At 36.1% G+C, this 15,324-nt stretch overlaps 1 protein-coding gene across 11 annotated transcripts in view; it reads left to right on the top strand.

Moving 5' to 3' along the window:
* LOC136030216 (monocarboxylate transporter 12-like) overlaps positions 1–15,324 on the top strand; it is a 262,967-nt gene that overhangs the window by 180,063 nt on the left and 67,580 nt on the right. For all 11 annotated transcript variants that reach the window (XM_065709028.1, XM_065709025.1, XM_065709021.1 and 8 more), the window contains 2 exons: positions 490–711; positions 12,333–12,468. In XM_065709028.1, the coding sequence (XP_065565100.1) occupies positions 490–711; positions 12,333–12,468 (358 nt within the window). The remainder of the gene's footprint in view (positions 1–489; positions 712–12,332; positions 12,469–15,324) is intronic.

Genomic DNA, 15,324 nt, shown 5'->3' with positions numbered 1-15,324 from the left:
CTTCTCTCACTCTGTTTTGCTCTTTCTTAATCTCTCTGTATGAAAATTGAAAAAGAAAGAAGTAATATTCAAAATATGAGGAGAAAGGGTCTAATATCCACTTTAAACCCCTTCCACAGTCCTTACGCTAGGCCTTACAACATACTGTATATGTTAATTACACTTTCACTAGATCATAACATTAATTGTAGTTCAAAGGGATGGGTTGGTGTTTTATGGGGATGTCAAAAGTTTTTTCAGGGATTTTGAGGGTATGTTTTTCTATTTTTCTGAAATTGTTCAAATTTACCTATGCCAATAATTTATAATGAGAAGCCTTAAACTCAATAGACCTACCTTTTTTTGAATAAGCATAAAAATGAAGACTCTTTGTATATATATTGTTTCCAAACTTCCACCTTTTACAGAGTTTTCACTGCTATTGGGAGGGGTTGCTCTTTACTCAAATTTCTACAAACTATTTGATTAATCTATTTTCTGTATTTTCAGGGATTATTTAGCGATCTCCGAATTATCTTGTCTGAAATGTGTGATGTATCAAATCTCAAAAACACCAAGTTCCTTCTATTCCTTTTCTCAAATTTTTTACTATATGCTTGGTATGATGTCCCTTATATTTATCTGGTTGACAGTGCTGTTCAGCGTGGAATTTCAAAGGAAAAGGCCTCTTTTCTCCCTTCAGTAATAGGGATCGTGAATACCCTTGGCGGGGTAAGTCTTGAATAACTGTTGTTGCAATTATAGTTTCAACTTTTTTGAATATACATTAATAACAGGCATCTTGCAAGAAAATACTATGCCATTTTACAGCTCCGTCAAAAAAATCTCAGAATGGTAGCCTTTTTTTTTTTTTTTTTCTGCTGCAAGTACGGATGGTCATTGCTCCAAAATGAAATCTAGAATTATTTTTTATTGGCCATTTTAATTTTCATATAATCTCTACTGATGTAAATTCCTTAATGCTACAAATTTTACAAACACCTGAGGCCGTTTGTTCGGTCTTGGAACTTTCCTATATCGTGTTTTTCACGCAAAGTACATCTCATTTAAAAAAGTTATGATTGTTTCAACGTCAGGCCAGAAATACCATTTATGAATGTTTATGAATTATTTTGTGAACTCAATAAAGCTTAAATGAAGATATGAGAACAAACAGGAGCAAGGAAAGGTGGGGAGCAGTAAAGGTGCCGAAAATAAGCTAAGAGAAAAGTTAAGACAGTGCTTAACAGTTTTAACGGCTCTTTTTTGGATCACACGGCTCTACAGGACGTCATTGGCATCTATATATATATATATATATAATATATATATATATATATATATATATTATGAAAAGAGAAATCACCAATGCAACAGCACAAACACATAAAAATAAGAAAAAAAAGGAAGACAGAAGGAGAAAAGGAAGACTGTTTTCCTAAATTATTGATTAATATAGACCAGCACTTGAATGAGGCCTTAACCGTATTCATCCATACAATCATATAGGTCAAACAGCATAGCCATACACAATCAACCATAAAGAATAATCCATGGACAGACCGTCATGTATATATATGTATATAATATATATATATATATTATATATATATATATATATATATATATATATATATATATATATATATATATATATCTATATATATATATATATATATATAATATAATATATATATATATATATATATATATAATATATATATATATATAAATATATATATATATATATATATATATATATATAGATATATATATATAAGTATATATATATATATATAAGTACATATAAGCATATATAAGGGGGGGGGGAAGATGCCCCCCTAATAATGTGAAGAAAAAATTATTATATATTCCATTCTCCTTGACAATCTAGATATGGACCCCTCTTGACCCCCCCCCCCCCCCCACCAATAAAAATGCTGGAAATTCGCTCCAAGTCCAAAAGTCCATATTTTCAAACAGTACGTTGTTTTATGTAATGTCAGCCAAACGAATCCGCAAGTTCTTTGAAGTCCATATGGTCATATATACAAGTCCATATTTTAAAACAGTTCATTGTTTTATACAAGGACAGTGAAACGACTTGACAAGTTAATCACTCATAGTATTTGGCTTACAAAGATAAATAAACTGTAATAAAACTAGTAATCAATAGATAAAAGGTTCAATAATTAATAGACAAATATAATTAGTTATTGGATGAAATATAGCGAACATATTTTGTGAAACATACAAGAATAAAAAAATTGGAACAAGAAGGAAAAACATATATATATATATATATATATATATATATATATATATATATATATATATATATATATATATATATATATATATATATAAATTCTTTCTTAGTCTTGACCTATTTAGATCGTTTTTATGGACAGTCATTGCTGTTCCTTGTTTTCCAACCGTAGATTTCATTATCCATTCAACTTAAGAAATGAAGAATTCAATTTGCTCCTCTTTAAAAGTTAAGCAAATAGTTAAAATACAAACACCTAGAGGAAATACCTCTCTAGATGTCATTCTGACTAACCTGAATAATTTTTACAGTTCCCCCTCAGCTTTGCCTCCATTGGGTGGGAGTTATCCTTTTTCCCTCTTCCTGTCCTCCTTTTTTAATTTTAAGCATACATTCTCAGGAACTTATGGCTCTTTCCGCCCCCTTCAAAATGCTGGCCTTCTTTTGTTTGGAACGCGGCTGAGTACTGAGGATTGGTCTAATATTTATAATTTGCATGATCTTGATGAAAAAATCACTACCTTTCACAAAAAGCTAAACGATAAATATCGCATTTCTTTCAAAGAAATAAGATTTAAAAAGTGCTCCAATGACAAACCATTCATTAATTAACCCATAAAAGTGCTAATTAGAAAAAATTGAATATTTTCAGAAATGGTAAACTGGATGAAGCTAATACACTAAGAAAAGCAATTAAAAAGGAAATACGTAAATCTGCCCCATCCTACTACAAGAACAAGGTCAAAGAATTGTTTACCAATAAATCAAAAATTGGTATTACGAGATTAAAAGTTGTGTGATAGGAGTTTTAGACCAGCTTGATTTCAACCTACTTGAATCCCCAGAAGTTATTGTTAATAATCTTAACAAGTTCCCTGCTTCTATCGTCCAGATCCTTCCGGCATTATCTTATCAATTACCTACTGGTGTTCTCCCACCTGCGTTTCCCCTCCATATCTCCGTCTCAGATCGAAAGAAAAATATGGAAAATACGGAAAACAAGGGTCTGCCCTTTAGATATCCCGTTTTCTCTTATTAGTGCTTTCGGTGACTTTCTTTCAAAGCCCTTGTCTGTTATCTTCAATGAGATTACTGAGTCTGGCCAATATCCGCAAATTTGGAAACATGGTTCCATAACCCCCCTTGAAAAAGAAAGACGGAAAACCTGGTTTGGAAAGCGTTCGTCCAATTTCACTTACTTCTATATTCTCTAAACTATATGAAGGATTCCTTGCAGATTAGCTAAAGGAAAAAATCCTACCTTTTACTAATCTGAGACAATTTAGGAACATCAAATCCGCTTCTACTTCCCATTACCTTGTTTTTCTTATTGACTTATTGAATTGGGAAAATTCTCGAAAAAAACCTAATTGCTGGCTAAATTTAATTTCCATTGACCTTCAAAAAGCAATCGACCTTGTTAACCACAATATTTTTGTGAAGAAATTGTTCAATTTTGATCCTTTCCTGGTTAAATTGGTTGCCTCCTTTGTATCAAATAGATCACAGGTAGTCAAACATCAGAATCATTATTCCAGTCTCCTCCCTGTCCACCATGGAATACCCAAGGTACTCTCCTAGGTCCCCTCCTTTTTACTGTTATGGTGAATAAACTCACTAAGGAATTTCTGCACAGATGAAAATTTGTGGGGTGCCCTAATGGTTGCTGAAACCTGCTACCGAAACTTAGTAAGCAACTCTATGAGTATCCTCAATGACTATTGCAGATGGCGCTGCGGTCTTGGACATGAGAGTGAACCCCTCTAAATCTGTGATGATGCCAATATGTTTCCTTAAAACCTCACCCTTTTTCCTCAACCCTATCCCCCCAGATATTTCTTTGTCTTCCTTTAAATTGTGTAGGATTATAATTTCCTCTAATTTAAGTCCATAACGCTAATGCGTCCATGTCTCTCCTAAAGCTCTTGAATAAAATTAACGTCCCCCCCATCCCATACTTTACGGATCTATACTTCCTTGGTCCGCCCGTATCTTGAGTATGCATGTCCAGTTTGGCATCCTGGCATCTCCCATGAATCAGAAAAAGTTCAATCCATTCGAAAAAGAGCCTGAGAATTATTTTTGAAGAAGCTAAGGTACCATACTCGCTCCTTCTAAAAAGACCAAACTGGAAACTCTTGAGCACAGGAGAGGAACGTTGTGTTTCCGTTTTGCAAAAAAGTGCAATAATAAACCACCGCAAGGAAAATGTTTTCCCCAAAAGGCACTCCCCATCCAGGCACCGCCTGCCACGTACTGTTTCTGAACCCATTCCCATCTTATCCCCCATCCGTTACTTAACCTCCAGATGTGCAAAAAACCTTTGGCCCCTTCACTACTGATAAAATGAACCGCTAGTTTTCCTCTTTTTTTTCTTTGGTGCTGGTGATACCCAAGTTTTATGTTCATTTGATTCTCATGTTCCCTCCCCTTTGTTTTCTATGTTCTCTTTTATACCTTTTCAACGCTAATTTTATCTCACTCTTTTTTAAATATAGGGAAATAAACCAATAAAATTATTAAATAGTTCAGTTTTTACCTTTTTAACTTTCTAACATTATGCCACTTAATTTTTTCTTTTTTTTTTACTAATAAATGACCGTTTTGGTTTTGTTGTTTTTGGCATTGTTTAGCCAGTTTTTCAGTTGTTGTGCTATTTCCATGATTTGTTTTATGGTTTTATGACTCCGAAATGCGAATTCGGTCCTTCGAGGCTTGTGATATACATTTAAAAAAATTAAATTTCTTACATTATAATCAAGAGAATAGCCCGAACATGTTAAATTCACAACGGCTGAAAATCAACAACCTGGGAATCAAATGAGACAAGACCCAAAAAACAAAAATTTTCAATTGTTATAAATGATAATTAGTTGGAAGAAAAATAAATTTTTTCCCAAAGCCTGAACAATTAACGAATCTACAACCTGGACTGTTATGTAAAACTGGACCAATAAAGGCAGCTAAAGCAAAGTGCATTGACAAACTGTCCGAAGTAATGCAAATCCAAAATGAGAAGAAAAGAAAAAATAGGTTAGAAGATAAGCGACAGTAGAGTCAAAACGTGCAAAAATTGAAAATGATAGTTATGATAATTGGGTTTGAATTCTGACATGAATAAGGTAGTCAATGCTTACCTTGCCTTTGTTGAAAAATTAAGTTTCGACAATAGGCATTTCATAATGAGAAAAGACAAGCCGGGGTAAAAGTCGACGTTAAACATTTTATAAAAGTTCCAAGTAATGAAATAGCTAAAAAATAATGAAATTAGAATTTATAACAACGTTAGCTAAGAAACCTAATACTGCATCAGCCTCTGTTAAAAACACAAAGATTCGGCGCTATGTTTTTTATAATGACGAAAGACAAGCTAAGACAAAAGGTAGAAGTCCAATAACAAAAAAAAACAGTAATTTTACAGATGTGCTAATTCAAATTTAAGGTCATTTAAAGTGTTTAAGGGGTTAATTGATGAAAATGAAGCACAGATAAATGTGATAAGAAAACTAGTGAAAGTGAGCTAAAGACAGCTAACAACAGCTAAATAAAAGCTAAAGACAGCTAAAGAAACAGCTAAAGAAAAGGCTTTGAACAAACGACACCGAGAATCAAATTGAATTGTAAAAGAAATTTTAAACGATGATCTGTTGTTGGAAACTGGAAAAGACGTAAGGCTATAATGCCTTAAGAAATTAAATGAGACGATGAATGAATCTAAACTGCTAAAGCGAAAGGCGTGGAGAAAACTTTCCGAAGTAAAGATGAACAAAAATGGACGATGAAATCTACGGATGGAAAACAAGGAACTACAATGACTGTCCACAAAAACGATCTAAATACGTCAAGACTTTAGACTTTCTTAAGAAAAAATTATATATATATATATATATATATATATATATATATATATATATATATATATATATATATATATATACTAGCTATTGGGGTGGCGCATCGCGCCAACCCAACAGCATGGTGGGAAGGCGCGAAGTACCCCCAACACGGTGGGGGCGCTTCGCGCCCCCCAAGCCCCCCCCCCCCCCCGCGCGCGTAAGTCGTTACGCGCTATATTAGTTACGCGCCATTGTAGTTGTGTCCCTGTGTCCCACCTGTGAATATAGATAGATATATATATGTTTTTAACTACGTAAAACTTGCGAATATACAACATTCTTCGATGTCCCATTGTCTGTGCATATAAATAGATTGTCAGGTTTACCGACTCTTGAACATGCAACATAAAATTGTCCATGGGAAAAACAATCCGTATTCAGATCTATACCTCATTATTCTAATGATTGCCCTTGAGCTTTGTTGATGGTGATTGCTAATCGAAACATTCCCTGTGTCCCCGTCGTCATTCATATATCCCCCTGTGCCCCCGGCGTCCCCGTTGTAGTTGTGTCCCTGTGTCCCGGTTGTCCTTTATATTCCCAGTATCCCGATCGTCATTTGTGTCCCAGTGTCCCAGTCTGTAATTTCTCTTTGAGCGTCCCAGTCGTCATTTGTGTCCCAGTGTCCCAGTCTGTAATTTCTCTTTGAGCGTCCCGGCCATTTATATTCCCTGTGTCCCAGTGTCCCGGTCATCATTTGTGTCCCGGTGTCCCGGTCTGTAATTTATCTTCGAGTGTCCCGGTCGTTATTTGTGTCCCAGTGTCCCGGTTTTTAGTTTTCTTTTTCTCCTTTATTTTTCAGTTTTTAGTTTTTTTTAGTTTTTTTAGTTTTTTTATTAGTTTTTAGTTTTTTTTTCTTTTTAGTTTTGTTTGTAGTTTTTACCTTTTTTTAGTTTTTTTTATTTTTTAGTTTTCAGTTTTTTACCTTTTTTTAGTTTTTTTTTAGTTTTTTAGCTTTTTTAGTTTTCTTAGCATTTTCTTTTTAGTTTTTTTTTGTAGTTTTTACCTTTTTAGTTTTTTTTCTTCTTTTGTATTAATGCTAAAGCCAAGGTTCGAGCCTGGAACCTCTCGGACCTAGAACCTGGAACATAACGCTTTGCCAACTCAGCTACTTCGGCTTGAATACATTCGTTTTTGAATTGGTATATGATGACTAACTTCATGACGACATACAGCTCAATCCTTAAAATGACGTCAGTCGACAGACAGACGAACAACTTATTTATATATACATACATATATATATATATATATATATATATATATATATATATATATATATATATATATATATATATATATATATATATATATATATATATATATACATATATATATATATATATATATATATATATATATATATATATATATATATATATATATATATATATATATATATATATATATATACTAGCTGTTGGGGTAGCGCTTCGCGCCACCCCAACACCTTGTTGGTGGGGCGCTTCGAGCCCTCCCCCCAATTCCCCCCGCGCGCGTAAGTCGTCACGCACCATATTAGTTACGCGCCATATTAGTTACGCGCCATTGTAGTTGTGTCCCTGTGTCCCACCTGTGAATATAGATAGATTTATATATGTGTTTCAAACTACGTAAAAATTGCGAATATACAACATTCTTGGCTTTCCCATTGTCTGTCCATATACAAAGCCGTATGTACTAATAATGACGTCATATGCAAACGCTCTTTTTACAAACAAACAAACATGCATACACACAACTCGTTTTTATATAGATAGATAGATAGATAGATACAATACAAATTAACTACGTAAAACTTGTGAATATACAACAGTCTTCGCTGTCCCATTGTCTGTGCGTATAAATAGATTGTCAGGTTTACCGACCCTCAAAGATGCAACATACAATTGTACATTGGTAAAGCAATCTGTATTAAGATCTATACCGCATTTTTCTAGTGATTGCCCTTGAGCTTTGTTGATGATGGTTGCAAATGCTAATCGAATTGGGAATTGCAATCTTTTAAATTGAAAAAGCAGATCCGTTGGAATCATGGGAATGCGAGGAATAAGAACAGCCTCACCCTCATAAGGCCCTGTCAAGATTGTGGCATCTATTAGGTTTTCCATTGTTTTTTTTTTACGGCAAGTCGTCATTTATAACTGCATCTCGCAAATGAATGTATTGTTCAGAGCGGAGCTTGGTCTGATTCAGGCGGATATATAGCAAACGTTCTGATTCAATTTTAGCATACATATCCACGACAAATTGGTGAAACAATTCACGGCATTTTAAAATATAATTTTCTTCATCCTGCCGAATCATTAGTCTATAAGAATAATAATGCATTGCACTGCATTTCTTATTCATTTCTTTGTTAGTGGCTGGATTCATCAATTTAATATTAAAGTGATAGCCGTCGGCTCCATCCCAAAAAATGATAGGATATTGTAGGGCATCGTAGCATCGATGAGTTTCAGCAATTCTTAACAACTGAGCGTTTCGCTTATGTAGAATAATATCTCGAGGTAAAAACTGATCACCGACCATAACGATTGCCACTTCGTCGATAGTCGGAGCATTGTATCTACGCACATGTTGGCCAGGAGGCGTTTTGTCAGCGGAAATAACAATTTTATGAGTATCAGTAGGCATCAAATCGATGGCTGTTTTGAACAGACGCACTAAATTATTATTTTCGTGGAAAAGATGTTGCAATTGGGAAACGATTGTCCTTTCAACGTTGGGAGAAATTTCGCAACGTGCATTCAATTCAGAATTTCTATCACTGATGAAGTACAATTGTAAAAATTTATGATTCTCGCCTGAGAATGGTAGAAGGGACCCTGCTTTATGATAAATTTGCCCTTTTACTTTGAAAGTAGACATAAATTGATCTGGATCTTCGATTTGGGCTCCAAACGACGTCATTTGGAAACATGAGTTGTATTGTCTGATTTTTGACAAAAAACGCTTAGATTCTGACGTAGTTCCAGTAAGGAAAGTCTTCAATGGCTCTGGTGGTGCAGCCAATAGAGGAAGTTTAACTTTTCCTGAGGCGCAACACATTCCCATTGTTTCACCATTGAATTTCAAGGCCTTGCAATAGGGACAAATTTTAGACATTGTCCCGATTTGAACACATCTACTCAAGCTATAATCATCGACTGGGTTGAACCTGAATGCCAGGCGATAACTTTCAGATTGCTCTGATTCCTCGGCACGCTTTCTTTTCTTACTTTCTCTATCAGCAGCAAGCCTGATTTCTTGCTGTTCTTGTAATTCCTCGGCACGCTTTCTTTTCTTACTTTCTCTATCAGCAGCAAGCCTGATTTCTTGCTGTTCTTGTGATTCCTCGGCACGCTTTCTTTTCTTACTTTCTCTATCAGCAGCAAGCCTGATTTCTTGCTGTTCTTGTAATTCCTCGGCACGCCTTCTTTTTTCACATTCTCTTTTAGCAGCAAGTCTGCTTCTGCGTTGCTCTGGTAGTTCCTCGGCATGCTTTCTGTTCTTTCTTTCTCTATCAGCCTCAAGCCTGTTTCCCTGCTGGTCTTTTGATTCCTCGGCACGCCTTCTTTTTTCACTTTCTCTTTTAGCAGCAAGTCTGCTTCTGCGTTGCTCTGGTAGTTCCTCGGCATGCTTTCTGTTCTTTCTTTCTCTATCAGCCTCAAGCCTGTTTCCCTGCTGGTCTTTTGATTCCTCGGCACGCCTTCTTTTTTCACTTTCTCTTTTAGCAGCAAGTCTGCTTTCGCGTTGCTCTGGTAGTTCCTCGGCACGCTTTCTTTTCTGACTTTCTCTATCAGCAGCAAGTTTTTTGGCATAGACTCTTTGAGCATCTTCATCAGTCATTGTAAACTTAAACATTAATAGAATTCTACGCGAACATATGTCTTATATAACTTGAATGACGTCACCTTCAAAGCAAAAATGATGGCAACTAATTTCATGACGTCAGCCGAAACATGACGTCACCTGATCCACGATCCACAGATCCACAGACAACTTATTTTTATATATATAGATATATATATATACTGGCTGTTGGAGTGGCGCTTCGCGCCACCCCAACACCTAGTTGGTGGGGCACTTCGCGCCCCCCCCAAGCCCCCCGCGCGCGTAAGTCGTTACGTGCCATTGTAGTTGTGTCCCTGTGTCCCACCTGTGAATAGAGATATATATATATATATATATATATATATATATATATAATATATATATATATATATATATATGTTTTTAACTACGTAAAACATGCGAATATACAACATTCTTCGCTGTCCCATTGTTTGTGCATATAAATAGATTGTCAGGTTTACTGACTCTTGAACATGCAACATATAATTGTCCATGGGAAAAACAATCCGTATTCAGATCTATACCTCATTATTTTAATGATGTGTCCCTGTGTCCCGGTCGTCATTTATATTCCCTGTGTCCCAATCGTCATTTGTGTCCCGGTATCCCAGTTTGTAATTTCTCTTTGAGTGTCCCGGTCGTCATTTATATTCCCTGTGTCCCAGTGTCCCGGTCGTCATTTGTGTCCCGGTCTGTAATTTCTATTCGAACATTCCCTGTGTCCCCGTCGTCATTTATTTATCCCCCTGTGCCCCCCGGTGTCCCTGTTGTGGTTTTGTCCCTGTGTCCCGGTCGTCATTTATATTCCCTGTGTCCCAATCGTCATTTGTGTCCCGGTATCCCAGTTTGTAATTTCTCTTTGAGTGTCCCGGTCGTCATTTATATTCCCTGTGTCCCAGTGTCCCGGTCGTCATTTGTGTCCCGGTCTGTAATTTCTATTCGAACAATCCCTGTGTCCCGGTCGTCATTTATATATCCCACCTGTGCCCCCGGCGTCCCCGTTGTAGTTGTGTCCCTATGTCCCGGTCGTCATTTATATTCCCTGTGTCCAGGTCGTGATGCGTGTCCGGGTGTCCCGGTCGTCATTTGTGTCCCGGTATGTAATTTTATCAGTTGACAAACATGACGTCAGTCGACAAACAATTTCATGACGCATACAGCTCAATCCTTATATTGACGTCAGTCGACAAACATGACGTCAGTCGACACACAAACATGACGTCACTCGACACACACACACACATAAATGACGACTTATACTTATTGACGACATGACTGCCTGTCCATGGATTATTCTTTATGGTTGATTGCGTATGGCTATGCTGTTTGACCTATGTGATTGTATGGATGAGTAGGGTTAAGGCCTCATTCAAGTGCTGGTCTATAGTAATCACTAGTTTAGGAAAACAGTCTTCCTTTTCTCCTTCTGTCTCTCTTTTTTTTTTTTTTTTTTTTTTTTTTTTTTCTTTTTTTTTTGTGTGTTTGTGCTGTTGCATTGGTGATTTCTATTTTCATGATATATATATGCCAATTACAGTGCTCAGGAAAATTAATAATAATATCGCGACTTTAAGTGCCTAACATCCAGCAGTTGAATGAATTTCTGCCTAGAACCTTAGTCTAGATCCCAGGAGCAGCGCCACTGATATCCAAGACACAAAATTTTAGTTACATAACTTTGAGAAGCTACTTTCAAAATTTGTAGGAAAATTTAACTAACTAGACCTTTGATTGCCTTTTATTTTCAATTCTAGAATTACACAGAATAACACTTACATAGAATGGAAATTAGCGTTGTGATTAGAAGTTGCTGTTCTAAAAAAGGAATGGGGAGAGGTACGCAGTTATTATAGATAAAGCTATCCCTAATCTTTATTTGGATTTCGACTGCCTTTTTTTTCTCGGCACGAAATTTAAGTACACCCTAGATAAGAGGAGAGAAATCCTCCCAAGGCTTATTCACTTGCTACAGTAGATCAGCTTATGGAAAGAAAATATTTTGTAGAAGGATAGTTTGGGTTATTGTAATGTTCAACCCATTAAGATGCTTAGATTTGGTTTTTCATGGGCTTTTACAGAGAGCCATACAGTATGAATTATAGGATTCTTTCAAGTTGTTGTTTCGAAAGTACACTCAATCTTCTTAATTTTAAAACAATTTGGGGTGAGTGTAAAACATAGGGTAATAAATTCCCGTGTTCTTCTGTGAGGACATAATCTTTTGTCCTTCTTTTTTTTTGGCATAAATATATGCATGCAATATATCCTGGATGTCATTTTAACTTTCCCTTTTTAGAAGAGTAATATTAGTAACATGGTTTGAAATTACACTATAAGATTTCTCTCGATAGGTTCTTCTTGGATTTCTTGGTGACAAATCTTGGATGGATCCTCATTTAGTCTATGCAATTCTAATGTGCCTCTGTGGTGTCTCAACTGGTATTATTCCTCTTCTTCATAGCTATGACGCAGTTGCTACTGCTGCAGGTAGTTTTTTATGTTGAATTTTTATTTCTCACCAATGACAGTGATAATAAGTAAATACGGGTCCGACACTCAATCCCGAATTCTTGACTTTAAAACTTTGCCGAAATTACTAAACATAATGCATTTTGGAAGAAAAAGGACCAAGAGCAGGTCTTCCCCGAATGGGATATAAAAAGTCTATAAAAAAGGGAATTAAGAAGATTTCGGGGGGGGGGGGGGGGGGTGTTAAAGAGGAAGCCTGAATAGAGTGGGGTGGAGGATGAGAGTGTGCAGTTGGGGTGACCTTTGTTAGTTTGGTGCTGCCATGAGTTATCAGTTTTAGTAGCAGTTTTATTGTTTTACTGAATGTGTTTTGAATGCAACAAATAAAACCCGTTGGTAATAGGAAGTGTTATATTTTCTATATACTTCTCAGTACATTTGAAATGAAAATCGTATTTTTTAAAATAATTGTGCATCAATAAGCTCTTTAAGTATCGAAGCATTGTGATATTTTTTCCCCTCACCTTCATGGCACAACATTCGCTTTGGATACAAACATTTTCTTCAAGAAAGTTCATTGAAAAATCATTCTAAAGTAGATTTTGAAGTTCTTAGTGGAGCTCTTAAAGTGGATCCCCCTTGTTCTTGGTAAGCACGCGAAAATAATCTTTTATGTTATGCTTAAGTTATTTATGTAACGAGAGGGGAACTGTCACCCGATAAATGGTCCAAAAACACTACCATAGAAATTCCTTATTACGATCTCTTTAATAGTTTTACTATGGATTCCCTTAACAGAAAGACAGATATGTGATTGGTTTTATTTGTATACTAAGAAAAAATCTGACTTCGCTGATATTTTGTCACCTACCTTCGACCCTTACTCAAAACACCACCCACACATACAAACTTTATTTTATGTCTCTACCAACAAAATGCCTACCTGTTTTGCCGTCTGCGAGTCGCTTTGCGAGCTGTTTTCTTTTTCAACTCCCTTTAGTTGTTGGATTTCGGCCCCCATCAGTATTGGGATTGGGTCTTTAGCCAGTACAAAATTTGGCTAACACTAAAAACGCCCACGATCACAATGTCCACGACTCAAAATGCCAACAACTCAAAATGCCCACGACTCTAAATGCCCACGGCTCAAAATGCCCACGACTCAAAATGCCAACGACTCAAAATGGAATTAGAATGGAATAGTTGTGGGCATCAAGTCATGGCTAATTGTAGAAAAATCCAAGACAGATAGTCCAATTGAGTGAGAAAAAAACTTGGCATTATTTCCCCCCCCCCTCCTTGATTGCCGACGTTACCATCTCCCACTTATAATACACCTCTCATGTCACTCCACAATGCTGAACTAGAGTCAATCTGCTGGAGGGTCTCCGCGGCTCGGCGCGCTGGGTTCTTCCCTCCCAGCACCGGCACCCGGTGTACACTCATTCCTGGCACCCTCCCGGCACCTCACATCACCCACAGGCACTTCCTGGCACCTTCCACCTATGTCAGTTTTCACCCTGTCTAGGATGAAATGGCACCCTCTCAGCACGTCTCAGCACCGGTACCCGGTGTAAACGTGTTTAGGGAGTGAGCAACCTTTCGTTTCATCCCCAATTAAGGACTGAAACCTAAAATTTATTCAGTCGAGGGCATTTGGAGTCGTGGGCATTTTGAGTCGTGGGCATTCTGAACGTTGGCATTGTGAACGCGGACAAAAAGATCGTAGTGATTTTGGGAACCACCCTTGGTGCTCAAGGGTTCTGTCCTGTATAAAAAATGTTCTAACTCTTATCAGTAGTTCAGGGGGAGGGTACACACTAGATGTACTCGATAGCTCCTGTTAGTTTTTAATTTTAGTGTCGATTTTTATACTTTCATTTGGTAAATATTGCTTTTTCAGTTTAGTCAATGATTGTTTTTAATAGAACGCTTACATGTGTCAATTTTCAATTTCCTAGAGTTCTCTAACATGTATAACCTTACAATTAATTACAACAAACTGTTAAAATAAAACAATCAATTTGTTCTTTTAATTACGTAATCTTGATATTCTGACAAATCCTTGTAGTTCTCACCTATAAAAGACATTTAATTTTTCATAGTTATTTGTTATAAAATAACTACAATTATGAACGTTTCGATTAAACTGATTCGTTCACTCTCTACGTCAATTTTTTAGGTTAATTACTAATTGTTGTCACAATACGAGTCTTGTTACCTTCGAGTTTTTTTTTTAATTGAAGATTTTTTGACCTCTTAAATTCAAATGGCTAAACTTCTATTCTTAAATTCACTTTTGAATTTAAAGAAGGGGCTCTACAACCGTCGATTTCTGCTCGATTGGGACTTTTACCAGATTTTCCTTGATGTAATGACCCACGAAAAAAAAAAATCATATGAACAAACACCTATGTGAGTAAAAAAAATACAAAGTTTCTGATTTTTATCATTAGAGACCAACACGTAGGCTACTCACGTGATACAAAGATCATAAAATTTCTCAGTTTTTAGTTAAAGGCGTGATTATTTGGTTAATAGGTTTTTGGAAACTAAAAATTTGATAATATCAATTTTTATAAGATAGTGCGGCCTTTGGACTAGGGAGGGGGGAATTTTTCTCTCCTTTTTCCTAAATTTTGCAAATTTAGTTATGCAACCAGCTTAAAGTCCGTGTTTAAACATTATAGATTTTGTACATTTTAAATCAGCACTCAATAGTAATTTTTTATGCATAAATTGTTTGTAAGCTTTTTAGGATTGCAGCTATTTTTTTAGCAGCTATTTTTTAGGATTGTTACTATTGCAGCTTGCTGATGGGCTGCCCTTTACTTTACTTGCTTGTTATTGTGACGGTACATTAATCATTGTTAG

This window comes from Artemia franciscana, chromosome 8 (genome assembly GCF_032884065.1).
Source record: "Artemia franciscana chromosome 8, ASM3288406v1, whole genome shotgun sequence".
NCBI lineage: Eukaryota > Metazoa > Arthropoda > Branchiopoda > Anostraca > Artemiidae > Artemia > Artemia franciscana.
This window is presented reverse-complemented; position numbering and strand designations above follow the sequence as displayed.